This window comes from Falco biarmicus, chromosome 12, assembly GCF_023638135.1.
Source record: "Falco biarmicus isolate bFalBia1 chromosome 12, bFalBia1.pri, whole genome shotgun sequence".
NCBI lineage: Eukaryota > Metazoa > Chordata > Aves > Falconiformes > Falconidae > Falco > Falco biarmicus.
The window spans coordinates 5,490,475-5,510,685 of record NC_079299.1 but is presented as its reverse complement, the minus strand read 5'-3'; the positions used below and the strand labels follow the sequence as shown (position 1 = coordinate 5,510,685).

The 20,211-nt window shown below is 46.1% G+C and overlaps 1 protein-coding gene across 1 annotated transcript in view; it reads right to left on the bottom strand.

The window, feature by feature from the left end:
- Positions 1-6,944: 6,944 nt before the first annotated feature.
- The window catches only part of EHD3 (EH domain containing 3), a 31,834-nt gene continuing 18,567 nt past the window's right edge, over positions 6,945-20,211 (bottom strand). Inside the window, exons 4-6 of the mRNA XM_056357095.1 lie at positions 11,701-12,113; positions 10,543-10,707; positions 6,945-9,000 (exon numbers count right to left, since the gene is read on the bottom strand). Coding sequence (XP_056213070.1) covers positions 8,473-9,000; positions 10,543-10,707; positions 11,701-12,113 — 1,106 coding nt within the window. The 3' untranslated portion in view covers positions 6,945-8,472. The remainder of the gene's footprint in view (positions 9,001-10,542; positions 10,708-11,700; positions 12,114-20,211) is intronic.

Sequence of the window (20,211 nt, the reverse complement as noted above, 5' to 3'; positions counted from 1 at the left end):
CCAAGGGCTATGACATGCCAGGTATTTTGCACACTCATCTCTGGGAAGCTGATAACAGCAGCCTGGTTTTCTTGGAAATGGCCTCTTGGCCTGCACGCTCTTGCTGGAGTCAGCAGCCGCTTGCGGGGCTGGGGGGTGCTCCGCTCCCTCACCCCTCCCGTGAGGCGCTTGGGGGCAGGCGGGGAGGTTGCATCTCGGTGCCTCAAGAATAATTAATGCTGTTAGCTCATTAGTAGGTCTGGTGGCTTAATTGCAAACCTCCATCCAGGGTGGTGGGGTCCTTAAAAGGTATTTTCTCAGGCAAAGGAGGGGGGAAAACTGGACTAAGAAAAGATCTGACCAGCTGTGGAGCTGGTGGGAAGCCAGGTCTGAGCATCCTCTGTCTCCAGGTGGCTGAGGTGAGCCTGCAAGCCCTGTGTCATCCTGACCCTGGCAGACTTTCCATGTAAATCACAGCTCGGACACTCATGTCTGCAGCAAGATGCTGTATGAGTAAATACCCTTCTGCGGAGAGGGGAAGGGCTGCAGCCTGCTCGGCGTGTGGGGGGACCGTGCCAGCTTCTGTTCGTAACCGTCCTCCTGAAAGGAAGCGGTGAAAGGCCGCCAGCCCGTCCTTATTTCTGTGAAATGAAGTGAAATGAGTGAGGCGACCCATCGGAAGCAGATCATTAGAAATATTCGTGACCTTATGTGATCCCTACAGGGCTGGGATAGAGGCTGCTGGAAAGGGTAACGTGTCCTCGTTTGTCACATTAGCAGTATATCATCTCCTGCTCTGCAGGGCTTAGTTCTCTCCCCTGTGAAGGAGAGACCCATGTTTCCTGCTGGATGTGGAGTAGCCACTCCAGGATGGTCGGGCAGACCCTCCACAGAGGCATGACCTGCTTTCAACACACTACTTGTACCAGCCTGCATGGACGTGGCACCTTGACCAACTCCCAGGAGTTTCTCCTTATCTCTTGGTCCCACCTCTGACCCCCTTGGGCTCCCTTCATGCCCGTGGCAGCTTCTCCTGAAGGCTGAGCTTGGAAACCACCTCAGCTGTGTTGCTTTGGGACCTGGCACGGACTGGCTTTCTTCAGGGGGCTGCAGGACAAGGGCCATCACTCTTGCCTGTCTCAGAAGGTCTTTGGCGTGTCAGGATAAGCACTTTTCTTGACCTCCTTCCCACTAACTGTGTAGGTTAGAGGGAGATCTGTACGTCCCCAAAGCCCTAGTGGGAGGAAAAGGAGGACAGAAAAGCCTCGAGAAGAGAAATCGCTATGAAAAACCACACAGAAGGCCTGTAACTGCTCCTTCCAGGTTCTCGTGGGAGATGTGGGACTCTGACCTTGGGTCTGTATGGAAATGCTGCCAAGGCTGAGATGATGTGATGCTTCTGGGGTTTGCCTGAGCTGTGTAGAGGACTGACTGAGAGGGAAAAACTATTCAAGCCTGGATTTTGCTGCTTTATAGGCAGCACGTGGTCTCTTCTCTGTGCTTTTCTACTGAAGTGCCTGAGGCTTGGCAGAGTCTCCTCCCCGACATCCCCTCTCCTCATAGACATGGGAACGTAGCTTGGAAGGCTGGGAAAGTACTGCAAGTGAAGGGCTGGAGCAATTGAATCAGCAGAGTTTTTCCTCTGAATTACTTATCCTCAAGAATTACTCAAGGAAAGTAATTCTGCCAGACCTCGCTGCCTCATCAGCCACCTCGCCTGCAAAGTGTTTTTGGGGAAAAATCCCAAATGACCGAAACCTCCACCACCATAAAGGTCACATGGTTGCACAGTCAGCTTTGAGACCACCAGTTTTCCATGGACTGCAGTGTGCTCCCTGTAGGCCTGGATGTTTACAAGGCAATCGGCCACTTTCGTTGCGTGGCGTTGCTGTACTGGACGGCTGCAACTGGTAAGGCGGAGGACCTGTGCGGCTCTGTGAAGAGCTAACTGCTGGCTGTAGCATGGACTGCCTACCTTGGGCTGAAGCAGGTCTGAACCAGAGCTTAAGAATGTGGTCCCAATGAATCATCAGTATTTTATCCATGTATTGATCAGGATTCCCTCTGAGACCTGGGCTGACATTCACCACTTGCGTAACTCTTATTCTGTCAAGACCTCTGTCCTCTCCTGTGCATGCAAAGCATCTCCGGGCAGTAAAACTTCTTTCTCAATTGCTCTTCTAGTTGCTGGATTATCTAGTGGCCTGGAAGAGCCTACAAAGTTCCAGACCAGCATTGAATGGCAACCACTAGAACATATCCTTTCCCCTTCCAAGGCTGCTCAGTTTCAGATGGAAGAGTCCGGTGTTGCGTGGCTCAGTGGGAAGAAAAGTTTTAGGTGTGCTTTGCAAACCGATGTTGGTGACGGCTGGTGGGACCCTGGGAAGCATGCCACCATTTTTTTATAGTTTAGTTTGCAAGCTGTGATTTCTTGGCAGAGAGGATGGTCATGGGTCTGCTTTTATCCCTTTGGCATCCCTGAGTCATTAAAATGATGATGATATTAATTGGAGAACTAATCTTCATTTGCGGTAAACGGCATGGGTTTCCTAGTTCGCCAAGTGTCTAGTCCACACTAGAACTGGATCGGTGGGTGCTATTAGTCGTTATGGCTGCTTAAACTGCTTATGATCTTTCTGTGTCTATAAAGGAATTAAAACTCCTAATTGGCATATGAAGGGACTTTTTACTGAGGGATTGGGTCCTTCCACCTAACCAAGGAGCAATTTTGCTTTTGAGAATTTAACATACCCGTTAGCTGCCAGCTGGGAGCCCAGCTGCGCAGTGCGGTACACACTGGAGTTGCCTTTGCTGTGTGATATACAGGATTTAAAGCTGGTTGGATGCAGACGATGCCCCCTTGCCTGTTTTGTGAACGGCTTCAGCATGGTCGGCAGGAAACGAGCTCTTATTTTGATACCTTTCCACTGTCTTTAGGAAAAAAGCTGCTGAAAACTAGCAGTTGAGGGAGTTAAGTGGCCGGAGAGCTTTCCCTGGGAGCCGTGCTTTCTTCTGGACTCTGCGCTCCCAGCACCTTATAGGGACCTTCTGTGACCACCACCATGCTGATAAATGCGTAGGGTGGTAGACTGAGTGGGGGGTAAAAGCTTTTTAGAGTTTTGGGTTGGCGTTTGCTTGCAGTGATCTTGTGCGGTGTAAGGAGAAGAATTCTGTGCATAAGCCCTTTGTTTGTCCGTGCAGCAGCGGAGGCAAGGAGGACAGTATAATCCAGGACCTATAAATATCTCCCACGTCCGTGTCTTCGGAAGACGTTAATGGAGCCCTTGCTGGTGCCTGTTTACACAACACGTAACTAGCTGGAGAAGAGCCCATTTCAAACCTAGCAACTCGTACAGTGTTTGAGGTGTTCCTGGCCAGCGGAGGCATGGGCGCAACGGGCACGCTGCGGAGAACGTGCGCTGTGCTCACCAGGCACTTCTGTCCCTTCGGGCAGAGAGGAACTGTTTCGAAGCACATTTGTCCTGCTTTCAATACCGGCTTTGTCACGCTACCTGCGGTGCCCAAAGGGACTGGAAAGCTACCCAGCCATTGACCTGCCTGCACTAGCCGTGAACTTATGCTGGGTTTCCAGACTTAGCCTTGTTCACCCCCACCACCCTTGCACAGACTGGGAAGAGGAGGGAAAGGCTCATAAGCACAGGGAAGGAAAGGGAAAGACCAGAAAATAATAGGTGCTGTATTATGAAAACTTCACAAAATATCTCGGGTGTTGTAGTCAAGCTGCTCCTCTGGAATAACTCAGTGCTGTTCTCCATGAGTGCTCCCAAACACCCACCTGTCAACCTTTGAAGCACTTGAGGGCTTCTGAGCCTAGGAGGGTGTTAAACCATGTCCTTTGATTTGCTGAAGCCTAAATGGGGGGTTACCTAATCCCTCTTCCCACATCTTGTCCCTATAGTAAGAGAAAGATTGAGATAAACAGTAGCAGAGGAGGAAGCGGTCAGTGATGCAAGAGGTATAGCGTGTTCCGAGGTGAATCCTGGAGCAGCTTGCCCTGGTTCCTGCTGGGCTTGAGGATCAGTCGCTCTGTGCAAGGTCAGCTGGCCCATCACTCTGTGTCCCCCACCAAAGGTTGCTGTCAGATGGACAAAGCATTAAGGCATAACCAGGACAGCAAGTTGAAAGAAGTTTCCAGGCCTGAATCTGAATTTTATTGTTGTGTGAAGTTTATGAAGGAACTTAAGATGATGGAAAAACTGATTCTAACCTTCCCTGTTTGATTAAAAATCCCTCTGAGCTCCAGCACGCTGGCTAAATTCCAGCTCACAGAAATAATTGCCTTTTCCTAAACTATGCACCTCCTGCCAAATCTTATTCGGGGAACTCGGTGTAATTACTATCCTTCCCCTTCAAATAAACGGTTGTATAGCACTGTTGATCCAATCTGCCTGTCATGTTCTATAGTAGAGAGAACTTAATTTTTCAACTAACTCATATAGCATGTAGGTACAGATTTTTCCTCTCTAAACCCTTCCCAGAAAGGAAGAGAAAAGAAAGACCAAATGCAGTTCCTTCTAGAGGAAAGAGAAAGGGATTCCTTGTTCTTCTGACCTTGTGGAAGCTCTTCTGTCCGAGGATGGGTAGAGAGGGGCAGGAGGGGATCAGGAGCGAGCGATACTGGCATGTTCATGTGATAATCCCCCACCCACGGGCATGAGCAAATGAATAGGTTCCTCTGTGTAATGTCGTGGGGAAACCTTTTCCAGTAATTGAGAGCTGCCCTGAGGAAAAGGCAGCTCTGTGGGACGCGGGTGATCGCCTTTGGGTGCGTGCCTCAATGAACCGGCCAGAATGCCCACAAGCCAGAGGGTTGTGTGCGCAGCCTCGAGTCCTGGTGGGCTGGAGAAGTCACGTATTTGCTGCAGATGTGAGAAACAGGACAGGTGGCTGGGATTGCCCAAATAGCTGTAACTCTGCAGGGAAATGAAAAGGGGAAAAAAACCAAAAAAAGGGTGCGGGGGTGTGCAGCTGCTGTCTGTGGGAAGGGGGTGGAGGAAATGTATGCATTCAAGGCCACGCTGGAGAGTCGGGCTGCTGTGCTTTTGTACAGAGAACTTCAGGGCGCTTGAGATTTGGTGTGGGGTTTTTGGTTGGTTGGTTTGGTTTGTGCGTTTGGTGTGTTGTGGGTATTTGTAGGTTTTTTGTTTTGTTTTTTGTTTTGGTTTTTTTTTTTTTAAGCTTCCTGAAGACCTTAGCAAAAGTGAAATGTGCTGCCTAAACTTACCTGAGTATGGAGGACTGCTCGTAAACTGCCTCGCTGCAAACAGCCTCTCAAGTTGCTGTCCCCTCTGTGACAGGGTTGCTTTGTCCCCTGCCTTGTTGCTGAACATCAGTGCAACCGCGTTAAGTAACTCCGAGCTGATCACTAAAATGCTCATGTTGGTTTTCCCCCTCCAACACGACGGGGGAAGTTGCACTCTGACAGCGCAAGTGGTTTCTAAGTGAGTGTCGAAAGAAAACCCCCACGCCACAGTGCTGCGGTGGTGTTCTGTGCACTGGAGCTGTGCTGACAGGGTGTCGCTCCCGAGTGAATCCTGCCCAGGCACCCCAGAGGCTGCCGTGGGGAGACGGAGCAGGAGCCTCAGCATGATGCGCAGAGGCAGGAGCTGCGGCAGGTGCTGTAGTGCTGGCATGCCCTAGCTGTGGTGTGGGGGGTGAATGTTGCTGCCAGTGACACAGAGAATCTCTTGCTGTCTTCTGTTTAAGAGCAAACTTTTTTTTTTTGAGATGGCTAAAGCACAATTGCTGTCCGTGCGATGAAAAGTAAACTACTACACGCTTTAACAACAGGCTAGTGGTTTGGTTTGTGAACTTGTATGCCCAAACAAGCAAACACAGGCGGCTTTGTGCCCTGAAAGCTGTTTGATACGTACTACAATGAATTTTTGGCCAAGCAGCTTGCCGGTGTGTACTGGAAAAAGACTAATAGACCTTACCTTCTGCTGTCCCCTTTGAGAGAACCAGTAATTTTCTGCTTTTAAAAAAAAAGCGTTAAATTTTAGCATGATACAACTGGCACGAGCGGACATCAGAAAACCATGCCTGCGCAGTGGTAGGGCTGATCCAGGGTGCTCTGTTCAGCCTCAGCCTGGAGTCAGATGGATGCAAATTCCACAGCAAAACCTGGACAGCGTTAGCAGACTGCACACTGTAACGCCTGCTAACCCAGCGGTTACTGGATAGTTGAACTGGAGTGACATTCAGTCTGCTGACTTTTCTCTAAATTTGCATTTATTGGTTCTTGCTCCCCACCCTACGATTTCCTCTCGCCCCTCTCATCCTGTGCAATGCCGTATGGAAACCCTGGCAGCCACTGCAGCTCACAGCCTTTATCCCCCAGCACCACCCTAACTGCTCTCACTGCCTTAGTTGGTGCATCTCACTGTCCCTTTCTGGGGACAATGATCACTGTAATGAACCTGTAAAGAAAGGGCGATGAAAACAGAAGTAAAATTAAAGCCAGCAAAATTTAAGACTAAGGGTGTTTTGTGTTCTTTCCAGATCTTGATAAATCTGTAGCATTCCCATCTGTGACTGGCAGGAGGAAACTCTTTCGATATATTCCTTACCCTATATATGAAATAATAATTGAATATGAATGAAATAATAAAAAAATGAAATAATGAAGTATTTCTTTGGTTGTTACTTCTGTCCTGCGTTGAACAAGGCGAATCGTGGGTACAATTCCACTTGCTTCAGCAAGTGTCAAGGTCGTGATTAGGCTGCCCAAAGAGAAAGGAGACACTGCGTATGTTACCCAGCCATTCAGCAGTGCACACCCGACTCTGGCAAGCCTGATCTGTACATGCACGTTTGGGAAATGCGCTAAGAATCATTTCCTCATTCTGTTGCGTGTGAAAATGAGTTGGGTTTTTTGGTGGTTTTTTTTTTTTTTTTTTTTTCCAGCTGCACTTCATTTTGCCATGTAAAGAAATAGACAGATCTGGCCTTTCTTTTTTAATAATGTTTTAGGACCAGGGTACAAAAAAGGTTAATGCATTAATTCTTAAGACAGGTGATAAATGTACTGCAATAAGCACATCCTACATACACAGAATATATTTCTCTATAGAATATGAACACAGAGATATAAAATAAGTTATACTTGTCTTGGTTTTTCATCACAGTAGGAGCTCAGCTTATATAAAGTGACAACAGGAATTGGAACAACACGCTGCTCCAGAGCAACAACAAAACCCAGAAGAGTGCCTGCGAGTGTGTGTGTGTGTGTGTGTTTGGGAAATAAAATAGGAAATCAAGGGATTTCTGCCAAAATCAAGTCTTGGAAACAAAAATTTCATAGAGCGTGAACGAGCAGGGGAAGGTCTCTTGGCTCAGGGTAGGGGTTCTGGAGGGAATAGAGTGTTACTGTTTGGTGAGGAGAGTGGGTGAAGGCTGTCAACATCTCCGCTACACCTGTCGGGGACTCGGGCAGTAGAGCAAGCTCTGCCACTGCCCTACCGAGTTCTCTGCTGTTATGGACCATCTACCTGACAGTGCGGGGTTTCTATCTTTACAGAAAGAATGGGACTTAGCAGCTTTCACTGTGCAAGGTGAGAATAAACTTATCACTTCGCAGGAATGATAGCCACCACCATTGTTCAGAGGGAAAACGCTATCCACCAGTTGTGAAACACTCAGTGAGCCTGGGAGCGGTACTCCTCCCTCCCAGCCCACCTGATGTCTACCTCTAGTGCCCCCTCCTTCTGTTCCCCTTGCGGGGGTGGTTCTCTTGGCTGTGCCTGCAGAACAAATCTCCCCCAGGGACTGAATGGAAGGTAGAGAGGACTGGAAATCCTTAGTGCTTGTCCCACAGTGAACAATGAGGAGCTCCAGTTGCCCAGTTCAAAGCTGTTTCAGATTTTATTTATTATTTTTTTCTTTAAGGACAGGGAAACATTTGTAAAATTTGCATCTAACAGTGAATCAAGGTTCCTAAAATTCTGACCTCTGGGGTTTAGTATCTAGTATTTTAGTGTGGTCTTATATTCATTAGGAAGTACTCTTTTTAGTTTGGCCAATAGCTTGGAGAACTTGTAGTTTCCTCTTCCCCATCAAGATCTCAGTCTCCTGAGGTCTGCGAGACCCATTAAACAGCAGAAGGTGCAGCCAAAGCTCAGGAGCGATACTGGCAGTTAGGAGATTTCTGTCTGTGCCTACCCCACTCTCAAAACCATGCAGCCCACTTCAGGTTTTTCTTCTATTCCCACTTAACAGATTCTGTTAGTCTCAACATCCTTTCTTTACCTTCATCTTTACAGACTACACATGAGAAAGCAGGGACGTTACACTGGAAGAGTTAATTGCATATTATCACGAAGAAGATTGGACCTTTTTGTTCTGCTTTTGTTTTTTTCATACAGCAAAATAAGTACAAATCCAAAGGTGATCTCACATCTAAAGTATAATTTAAGTAAACATGTTTTTCTAGATCTTTTTTCCCCCCCTTCCCTCTGCCCTGTAACCTTCCTTTCACTCTGTTATTTTCCTTTTGGATGGAGGGAGGAGATGGGAAGGGAGCTCATTTGGCAGCTCATGACCCTCCAACTTGACTTTAATGAGATGATTCGCCAAGGCAAACTCCTCATCATCCAGCATGCCATCTTTGTCGATGTCAGCCAGTTTCCATATCTTGCCCAGCACCGTGTTGGGCAGCTTAGACCTTACCATCTCCTTCTTTGCATTGGCACCAGTTATTTTACCATCAACAGGTGACAGTGTGTAGAAGATCTCATCATACATGGGCTTGTCCCTGGCCACCACCCACTCAGCATCATCGATCCCTTCACCAGCGCCTTCGCCATAGCCATGGCCGAATGGACCATGCAAGGTGCCCTCAAAGGCTCCTCCCTTCACCATCTGCGTTGGCCGCTGCGACTCTTCCTGGCGTACGAGCACCATGAGCTGGGCGATGTCATTAGCCAGCATGTCTTCCACAGTCTCCAGCAGCTTGCTCTTCAGCGGCTGGAACTTGCTAAAATCCTGGGCTTGCAACTGATCCTTAAAGTGGGACAACATAGCAAGAGGTGAGTGACATGGCCATGCACAGTGCAGTGACAGTGTAGAGTGGGATGCCTGTCTCCTGTCGGGCTCAGAACCCTGCTATTGCAGAGGAAGAGTGGGGAGCTCAGCGTTCCCTCCTCTGATAGCCCTGCTCCTCAGCATGTGATGGGGTCTCCCTGGTTGGCCTTGCTCTTACTTAAATCCTCTTTAGGTCCTACAGAAAATGACCTTCTCAGCTTACAAAGAGGGGCTGACATGGTACAGAGAGGGGACGTAGTTTACTTGTGATGGCCATATGCAAGTAAGACTCCTCCTTTCCAAGCCACACAGAAGCAATCTCCTTGAAGACCAAATTGTTCAAGGCAAACTGGTTATGCAGCTCTTGCTACATCTTGCAGCCAGTGCTCTGCATTCCCTCCCAGTCTGTACTCTGGGAAGGAGACGTGCATCTCTCTGATGCCATAAAGACAGCAGCACATCTATAAAGAGGTGAGCACGTCTTTACAGCATGGCTCAGTTTCTGTAATTTTCACAGCTAAGCAAATTGCTTTGAGCAGGGCCTGCAGATAATACCTGCAAAATAACCTACAGCTTTATCCTTTACCTTCTGCTTGATAAATCTAGACTACTCACTCCTACTGGATTGGAATGTCACGTTTAAATGCTTAAACACACATTTTTAACTAGCAGTGAATGGGATCCTCTATTGGACACACTCTATAGATCCCATTCCCAAGAACTTACAGAAAATATACTTTTAAAAAAGAGCAAATGTTGTGTTTTCCATACGAAGCTAGTAATGACTTCAACAGCTAGCAGCAACTCGGAACAGGTTTCTGCTTGGACTGAAGCCACACAGCAATGTATCAGTGTCCAGCATTGTTTGAATATACAATACAAGGCTCTGATCCAAGGCCCTTTGAAGTCTCTGACTGACTTGAACACTGGGTCAAGTCTCAGCTCTGTGAACAGAAAACCTGCTTCTCTGCTTAAAATAGAAAAGGGGCTGTGAGTTTTCACAGCCCCCTTTCTCTCCTAGAAGCAGAGTGAAGCAGAAGACTTAAAAAATACAGCTCTTGAGGAAAGGGGCATATGTAGGCTTTTTGGGATACAGCTTTCCTTTCGATATAAATTAACAGTATTCTTAGGCCTGAAAATATGCAAAAGGAACCTAGAATTAAAAATAAAGAAAAACAGAAGAAATTATTTGGTGTAAAGTGCTATTCAGGCAAAGATTTGAGAAATGCAGGCAGCTGTAGCTTCACATGAGCTCTAGGTGCAAAAAGTGTTCATGCCCAAATATCGCCTGCAACATTATTCCAAGGCCCGTTTCAATTCATTTGTTCAATTTCATTTTCAATTTCAATTCAATTCAACAAAAAAAAAATATTTCAATTTTCAATTCAAAAAAACATATTCAAGGCCTTTCCCACAAGCAACGACAATCGATGTCTGCATGGTTTCTGTCATAGTCCCTGCGATTACTGTCATGCTCTTTCCTTGGATGTCTGGTGCTCCAGCCAAGATGCCACTGCTTACCTGCATCTTTCTCAGATTAGGGAAGTCTCCTGGTGAGATCTGATGCTCCCGTTCAATCCGGGCATAAATCTCTCCCAAGTTGTTAACAAGCTCTTTCTTTTTATTGTCTTTCCCAAACATCGATGGCATTTCTTTCTTTAGGGAACTGATGATGTAGGCGTGGACCTGAAGGGCATTAAATGATACAGAATAAAGAAGACGGGTGTTAAAGAGCACACCACAAAATTCTTCCCAACTGAGTATCTGTGCCCAGGACTTCAACCCTATCTTGTCCCACCCTGAAGAGCAAGCCCAGCTCCTCAGCTTGCCTGTACCTACTGGTTATTACTCCAGTGCTAAGTGCAGCTCAGCTGTGCACACTGTGCTGAGATGAGGTGTGAGGACAGCGTATGAGTCCTGGGCATACAGACAGTGATGTTCATACACACCTCCTGGAGGGGAGTGATGGTTTTTTTCTTCCACTGGGCATGGCCTTCCAGGGAATAGCCCCTTTTCAGTCCAAACCATACAGATTTTGGAGCTCCCTAGACTTAAATGTTTTAGTACAAATACCAGTCCTTAATTTATGTGACATTCTGGCTTTTTTTTAATAGTGGACTAAATGTTTTCTCTTAGAAATGAAGACCTTTGCGCAGAAAGCTTTTTACAGATATTTTGATCTCTTTTCTCCACTGATGTGGGGTTATTCCCTGTATTCTGAGGAGCTTCATTCAGCTCATTTCAAATATTCAGAGATACAGCAGGCTTATTTGCCGTTCTTGTGAGTCTCCACCTCCTCTCTGTCCATCTAAGCCAGGTATCTCTCTTGGCTAAGAAAGTTTAAGGCAAAAGACCTGGAGCTTACCAATTCCTTTGGTATGTGATTCTGACATACTGAATTGGTCCTAAATCAGTTAGAGCAACTGCTTTCAGATCCCTTCAAGTGCTACCTGCTAGATACAGATCTGTGGCTATCTTCCTTGCTCTGGCCTGTCAGGCTTACGCACCAAGCAAAGGAGATGCTTTCTGCCCTGAAGTGCCTAGGCCTGAGTGAAATGGGCTGGAAACAGCAGGATCCATGAGCTTTGCACGTCGAACCGGCCCAAACCACTTCCCCATAGCCTACATACTGCAGACAGCCCGAACTGAATGCTTGAGGGTTTCTATGCCAACACCGACCTTGGCCAGCCGTGCTCGCTTGATGAGATCATTCAGCTTCCTCAGGGCTGCGTTGCGGGGCAGGCTCTGGATATCCCTGAACAGGTCCTGCTCCTCTGCCTCAAACAACTTGCGGTTGTCGGGGATGAGCAATGGATGGGACCAGAAGGAGCCAATGTAAACCCTGATGACCTCAGGAGTGTTGACAATCTTTCCTAGGGACCACATGAGGGCACCGTACACCCGCATCAGCTGTTGAGTCTCTATCTGGTCGGCCTTGTTGAGGACAACTCTCATCTTGTCCTCGTGGTTCTTCAGGGCCTTGATGACCTCAGAGAACTCATCAGAGATGTCCAGCTTGTGTGCGTCAAAAAGGAGAATGATGCGGTCAACCCGCTCTGCAAACCACTCCAGTACAGCAGCGAAGTCATAACCTGTGAGGGGGGGTAGAGGAAAAACAGAGATGTACATGCATAGGAGTAGGGAAGCCTCCCTGCTGTACCTGGCCTATGCCACCTGAGGATAAGCTTGCAACGAGGAAGCTTCCCCAGTAGATCAGGTAGCTTGGTAAAGGAAACATGAAACATCATTCTTTGTCCCAAAGAAGGTGGAGATGAGGCACTGATCCTCACACTGAAATGCCCAAGATGCGCGCAGTTAAGGATAGCTCTCATCTCCGCATTAAGAGATCACTCAAAGAAGTCTTAAATTTGTGATACAGACGCTTCATTCAAATGCATATAAGGAGAAAATGGCCATATTTAAGCAGCTGCTGCAGAAGCCTTGCATGTGGCAACAGAGGCAGTCTAGTTTCTGGATTGCTGGCCATCAGCATAGCCTACAAAAGGCTGCAGAAAGCTGGATAATTGCAGTACTTGCACCCAGACTGGTTTGAGATGCGTATCTCTACTGCGTCATAACTCTCAGGTCTTGTTTGGTTGTGCGAGACTAACTCTGTCCCATCCAATTCAAAACCCAGGATGCAAATAACCTGCCTTACCTGAGCGATTGTCCTGTCATACCTGCTGCATGTGTACGAAGCAAAATGACTTGTGTTTACTTTGCTGAGCCCTTGATGCTTAGAAGGCAGCATTGCTGTGAACACCAGAGGTGGACTCAAGCTGCGAACAGCGGGTTCAAATTTCCTATGCCTCAGAACCAAGGATAACGGCTGCGCAGGGTTAGGCTTGGGTTCATCTCTAGGCAATATAGGGCGTGATAAATAGTGTGTGGAGATGTTTTTAAAACAACAGTAATGACAGCAACAAAATGACCTTCTTTCCTAGCTCTGTAGTGCGTTTTCACCTTCTTCAAAGCCTCACTGAGAGACTTGTGCTCTCCCTCTGCTCTGTCAGATAACCTCAAGTGTTGCACAACATAAGAGAGCAATCTGTGTTGCCAGAGTGCTCCACTGTTAGGAGCGTTCTGGACAGAGCATAAGCTATTTGCATTCAAATAATTTAACATACTATTTTAATCTTGGCTTTCATGAATAAATGTACGATAATTATTAGTTCAGTGCCCCCCCACCTCCATTTTCTTTTTTTTTTTTTTTTTTCTTTCTGCCCTCTCCAAAACCTAGAAGGCAACCAGTACATCCTAGTCTTTAGAGCAGAATGACAAAAGGGAGGATGACTAAGCTCTGATCTTGACTTACCAATGGCCTTTTCTCCCTTGTGATTAAGCAAACTGGGGTGAAATGCTGGCTCTCAAGTCAGTAGTAGAGCCTACGTGAACTTTCTCTTCAGCAGGATAAATTGGTATTAACTATTTTCCAGTGAGAACTTTTATACAACTGCAAAGTATTATTACTTGGTAGTGTTTTGTTTCAGTCAGTTATAGTTTGCTCCTTACAAGAAAAGGGTAGGAGAGGGGAGCACTCTTGGATGAGGACAGCTTGCCCTGCTCTCTTTCATGGGATCTACAGACACTGTAGATGGAAATGATAGATGTTTGTCCTACCAGCGGCCTTCTGCTCGCTTAGGACACTGGTGCCTTCCCTAGCAGCAGCAGGTAATGCTGGGCCCTGTCTCTTTGCTCAGCTATGTTTGATGCCGAGAACTTCAGAGAATTCAGAATTAGTATTGCCTGCTGAGCATTCAATATATTACATTGATATCTGTATATCTTGCCTGGTCTCACCTCAGCAACAATCATGAGTCAGACCCTCTTACAACCAAAATAAACTTGGTCCTGCTTGCTTTCAAATAATAGTAGCCTTTTAACATTAGATGTTCTCACTGTATGGAGCTTGCCTCTGTTATCTGCTGTAAAGCTACGCATGCTGACTCGTTCCCAAATTGTGCTAGGAGGCAGCGGCAGCAGGGCAAAGTCAATGCCAGCACCTCATTTCACTTGGACTGGGTTCAGGCTGCAAGCTGTCCTTCTGCAAGCAGATCAATGAATTTGCAAGTGGGGACCCCCCATGGCATGCACACCCACACCTAATGTTTTGTTCTGCCTGGGCTGTACTGAAAGTCATCCAGCATGGCAGGATAGTTTATTCTTCATACACAGAGCTACACAGTTTGCTTTTTCACCATGGAAGCAATGAGTCAGGGCATCTCAATTGTTGTGGAGATGTTTGTGCATTTAATCTTGTCAATCTCATTGACTGGGATGCTTTCTTGTTGAGCTGGCACATGTTTGAATTGCACCATGACTACCATTTTCAACCTTTTTCTTGGGGGGGTGTGTGTGTGTGTGAATCAAGAGGGAAACAGAGTTATTCTCTCTAGGGCGCCTTGTAATGCTACAGTGATGTCCTGCCACAGATCACGTGAGTGGTTTCCTTCTGACAGCAGAGGAACAGCCACTGTTAGGCTCTCTGTTGTTAACAGCAGCTGGGATGAGGTGTGGAGTGTCTGCACCTGACAATCACCCCACTTTTTAGTGATTCAGTGGAAGTGGGGACTTATTATTTAGGTAAGAAAAAAAAAAAAAGGTGACATTGGAGTTTTGGTATTAGCTGAGGACTTGGGAGACTGCCCTTAGCCCTTTGATCTGTCTGGGTCTCAGGGTTTGTCCAAAAGTATCTTTAGGTGCTTAGCTCTGACTTTTACCATGCATCAAGCCTGGATCCACAGTAGCACTTCCAGACTATCTGCTCTGTGAGCCTCTCTTTCCTATTCACAAACCAAAATGTTGCTTTACCCAACGAAAGGGAATTAATATCTGCTCAGACCTTTTGTATGTTCCCAGCTGCTACAGTAATACACACACAGTCTTGAATGCCCCTGTGGACTTCATTAAATGTCTAGATTGATTAGCAGACTTTCTTTCCCAGCTTCTTTGTTTGTTTGGAGACAATCTTCTGACAGTGGTCTCCTACATACCTCTATTAAACAGAACAAAGCCCTGGGGAGTAACACTTGGCGATGTTTCAGAGCAGTCACATCAGCATGGACTCATCTGCATCCCATGCTGGGACAAAAGCCCAACCTACACATTCCTCTTGTACGTCCTGCTTGCTTTGGTGCTTAGGGAATGTGGGAGACCTAAGCAAGAAATCAATCTCTCTCTCTGCAGTTCTAACAAGTGCTCGTTGCACCTGCATTCTCCTGTATGGAGGTATTTGGCAGGAAAACCAAGGTGAAAGCATATGTATTTTGATCTTAAGTGACAAAACACTTCAGAGGAAAACTATCGTGAGTGGTACAAGTGTTCCTTACCGTGTAGCATGACATGTGGAAAGGGCAGGTGGGCAGGTTGTCTGTTGACAGCTCTCTGCTTGGAGTCACTGACTGTGATGGTGTTTTCTCCATCAGATAAGTACTTAGAGAATTGCTACATAGATGATTCATAGGGTTGACACTCCAGTTTTGCTTTTAGCATATAAAAGAATAGACTGTTAAAACATTTGGATAGCAGGGTAACAATGTAAAACCCTAATGGCAAGCCATTAATAAAGCTGTTTAAATTAGGTCTTAAATAAAGGTCTTAAATTCATGTTTTAATGTTTATTTCAGAGCTTTCATTTCTGGAGGACTCTTCAATAGCATAGAGAACTCAGGACATTTTGCCTGACTCCAGCTAGCACTGGAGGTGCTCAATACCGGAAAACATATGAAGCTCATTCTGTAACTAAATCTAAGCATTATAGCCTCACTTCGATCTCTCCTCCCTGCCCCTTTTGTATTTCACAGAGGCATGGGGCCTGACTCTTCTGGCAGTTTATCAGTGTGTGAGCTTAGACCAAGAACTGATCTTGATCCAGAGACAAATTAGGAGTTTTTGAAGTTCCACTCTAAACGAGTTAAGTCTCTTTACACCCTCTCTCAGTGTTGTAGAGTGTTGCTAAGGCCTCTCACAAAAGCAGCCAGTTACTATCTCTGATTTGGCAGTGTTTCAGTGATGGGTGAAGCTATCCACATAACATAGCACAGCTTTATTATGAAGTTACAGGGCATTTGGGAAGCCATCTGCTTGCCAAAGCTGCACAAATACAAACCCATTATTACAGGGATGTTCAGACAGAAATGTAGAGGGGAGAATTTTCTGTTCAGTAATTCCTGTCTGTTTGTGGTTACACTTGCATTTCTGTTGAAAAATACGATGCATATTTAAACATTCTCTAGTATCACTGATGCAGCTTCTTTCACAACCTCCAGATAAGGTGAACACGAATAGAAAATTAATCCTAACCATACAGTACTAGAAGGACAAGATGAACATGATAATAATTTTGTTCAATCGGGCATTTTTTCATGGGACAGATTTCCTTCTGACTGAAAAGGACTCAACAGATTTAGCACAAAGCTGACAAGTCAGCAGAACTGTCAGTGGATCCAGTCTACAGAGAAAATGATCTTTCAGACACCCTGCCACCTAGACTCCATAAGGCAGACTGGCTTAATGAATACTTGTCTGTGCACTACTGGAATACCTGGCAGCATGCATTTCACTAAGATCTAGCAGGATGATGCAATTACATTTCTGTCAAGTCAGACCAGGCATGATACAGTCTTTATGCTGACTGGGGGAAGGAGGATGATACCTGACCCAGCAGAAAATCTGCCTGGCTGTAACATTTTTAAGCCAATTTAAACCAGCAATGAGTGTGCATGTATTGGTTCAGCATTTCTAACTGTGTAGCTAGACTGGTTGGTTGGGGTTTTTTTTGTCTGATAGTAAACACGCTACTGGATTTCCTGTCTTGTGGAACCATGGCCACAGCCATGGGGGGATGGAATGGGAATAGTAAGATCATGAAATACTGAAAAACCTAAAGCTGCTGCTTTGCACCAGGTATCTCACAGCTTGCTGTCACTACTGCTTTTAGCAATACACCTCTTTCCTGCTGAATTTTAGTCACTGGGAGCTCCCTTCTCATCCTTCTAAAGCTGCTGTTTATCCAGTGACTGAAAATTCACTAGATCATGGCCCACTATAGAGCTGAGTTTTATGGTTGTGTCCCTATTTGTCAACGGATAGATTGGTTTTGTGTGTCTGAGGACAGCATCAGAAGATGGGTTGGTTGGCATAGTGAACACTGACTACCTAGAGAAAAAGCAGCTCTTGGAGATGAAACAAATGCTATTCCGGGGAGCTAATTACTTGATCTGTATTTTTAAATTGATTAAGAGGGGTTTGGGAGGCTTAGTCTAACTGGTCACAGTGATACCCTGCCTGAAAGCCCTTCAAAGTCCAGGGAAGAGGACTATGTCATGGCAAAACAAGCAGGCAGCCCACACTGGAGGGGGAGAATGTGCCAGGAGGGGCAGGTGTTACCTGAGCGTGACAGATGGCTGTAAGCAAAGAAGGAAGGTGACACAATGGTCAGAAGAAGAAAATGCGGGGAGGAAGGGAGGGGGAAGCGATACATCTCTTTAAGGACACACAGAGTGGGAAGGAGGGTGGGTGCCTGTTGTGAGACCCAGGGAGGGATGGCACAGTGCAGAGATGAGGGTGCTGGGAAGAATATGAGAGATGAAACAGCTGGGACTGGGTGGAGGAACAGTAATTTGGGCAAGTTTCTCTCAAGGTGAGGAGCTGGCGGTGCCAGCAAGGAAAGGACAGAAGGGAAGATGAAAAGCGAAGGATGGGTATTGGATATACATTGCAGCTCGTCATAAACCAGCTTTGTAAAAAGCTGCCATACTCCTCTCTGGAAGTGGCTGCCTTCCAAAGGGATATAAAGAGATTCCTGTAATGTATGTCTGTGGGTGTGTTGGGAAGTAGACAGAAGTCCCTCATGATGAAAAGATTTCTATGAGTGTTACAGGTCATAATTTCTAGAGCAGGTCTCAGCTTGCCGATCACTTTTGCCTTTGCCTATATCCAAAGCAGCACTCTGTCCTGGAGCTGCTGATTCACAGCACTAGGAGCTACATCCCCCAGCCAGTGCTCTGCATTTCTTCCTCCTCAGTACCAGGAACTAATGGAAACATTACGTATGTTTTGGAGACTTAAAGGTTTCCAAAGCAAAGGCAAAAGGACTCAAAGCACAGCAAATCTGCGTTCTCCACTAGGAAAGATGGGTGGGTGTCGGACTTCTAATGCTAACATTTACATTAACCAGTACCTGGAGTGGCAGACTGGCCTTTTGCTTTCATGTTGTTTACTGCAAGGGTTTCAGGGTTGGGAAGACTGGGAGCCTTACAGGGCCCTTGCTTTATGTCAGTGGAAATTGTGTGAAACCTCACTTGGCATATTCAAATCAGGTGGAGCGAAACTGATGACAGCATTGCCCAGAGCAAAGTTTCCCTATAACAGCCTGTTTAGCTTCTATGTACGCACAGCAGAACTTGTCCCCTCTACCCTTTACATATTTACGTCTTTGTCATTTGTGACAGATGGATCGAGTGTTTCTTCGTACTCAGGCCAATCCTGAAAACAGTTCCTAGCCAGATTTCGAGACCTCAGAAGGCATCTGAATATAGGCCAAGTTTTCCGGAGAGGTCAGTGCACAGCAGTGCTGAGGCATAGCTGTAATTCCAAGGAAGTTTCTTTACCATAGTGTCCAAACACAAACTAAATTCTCCCAGTACACATAGTTTAAGCCTGGGGAGAAATCGTGTTTGAAAACCTGGCCATCAGTAACTGATAGCTGCTGCCAGTGACCAGGAAACACAGTCATCCTCCACTGTTACTCAGGATGCTGAAAGAATACATGATGGGCATAAATAATGCAAATTGATGAGATAGTGATGGGCACAACTATCTTTCCTTGATGAAATAGATACTTAAGATATTTTTGGAGTGCACAGTGCACAATAAAATGGACAAACTGAACAGCTGTTCTAAAAATCAGACTTGTTTGGTAACACAAATTAAGTGCTTATTATATGTTAAACAGGAATTAAAAAAAAAAAAGTGCAGCCCTTTCTATCTGTGCAACTATTTAATCTCAGTTCTTTTGCATTCTTTTTTTTCTCTTCCAGTTCTGGAAGTGCAAAATATAGCAGTATTTCCAAATTAAATCATGGAGACAGCCCCTCCACCCCCCTCCCTGAACAAAATCATGGTTTGGTTTTCCCCAAACCCAAATATAATCTTAAGCTGTTGTCTGCATCCTGCTTTCAGGTCAGAAGAGTTAGGCTCGTGGCTTCGCATATTCCTATGAATAAAAGGGATTACAGCTGTGCAGATTTTCCCCTCATTTTTGCATTGCTCTTAGAGGAAGTGCAGAACTGTGACTGTAGGAGCTGAGCCTTTCAGTGCAACACTATGTGTTTGTCAGATTGTGATAAAATCAGGCAAGTTGGCAGAGCAGCTACTGCACTGCAGCAATGGAGGTGAACTGGGAAGTCAAAACTACACAGTGCACTTTCACCCTCCCAGGCAGAGTGAAATACAAAATATAAGCAAACATCACCAGCAGGGAGTATTATAGCAAATATTTGAAATGCCTCCCTTTTAGAGGCTTTCGGGGTGGATGCTTTCAGTTGTGTATCATGCTGTTACTAGCACACGTGACAAAACTCTTTGGGAAAAATATTTTCTTGTTGCCATTGTACCCTAAATATGTTGCGTGAAGTGGGAGAACATCAATTCCCTTGGTGTTTGCCTTTCCCTTGCAAGCATGGCTATTTGAGACACAGTCAGTCTGAGAGCTCTGCACCGCCTAATACTGTTGCCATTAGCATTTTTCTTACTGTCAGGCTGCTGAGTGACTAAATATCCTTGGTGCTGAAGCTGCTGGTCATTTGGGAATTTTTCCTTCCCAGGAGACACTGTAAGGCTAGTGTGTGTGTGTATGGTTTGGTTTTGATTTTTTTTTTTTTTTTTTTTTCCCTTGGCTACGGGAAACCTGGGCTGCACTGCAGCCAGCAGAATGGAACTGGGTGGAAGGCTGGAAAAAGGCTGGAATAGTGTGTACTGGAAAGAAAGCCAACGGGGAATGATGCTGCCAGTCCTCCTGGGTAGGCCCTTGTGCTCACTGCTAACACAGTAAAGGGAGGAGGTGACATATATAGGGTGAAGATGAAGTAAGTGTTCACGACATACTCAGGAAGTACTACCCTGAAACAGGGATCAAACACAACTTGTCCAGGGCATCACCCAACTTGGCAGACTTGGATCTGCTTAGCT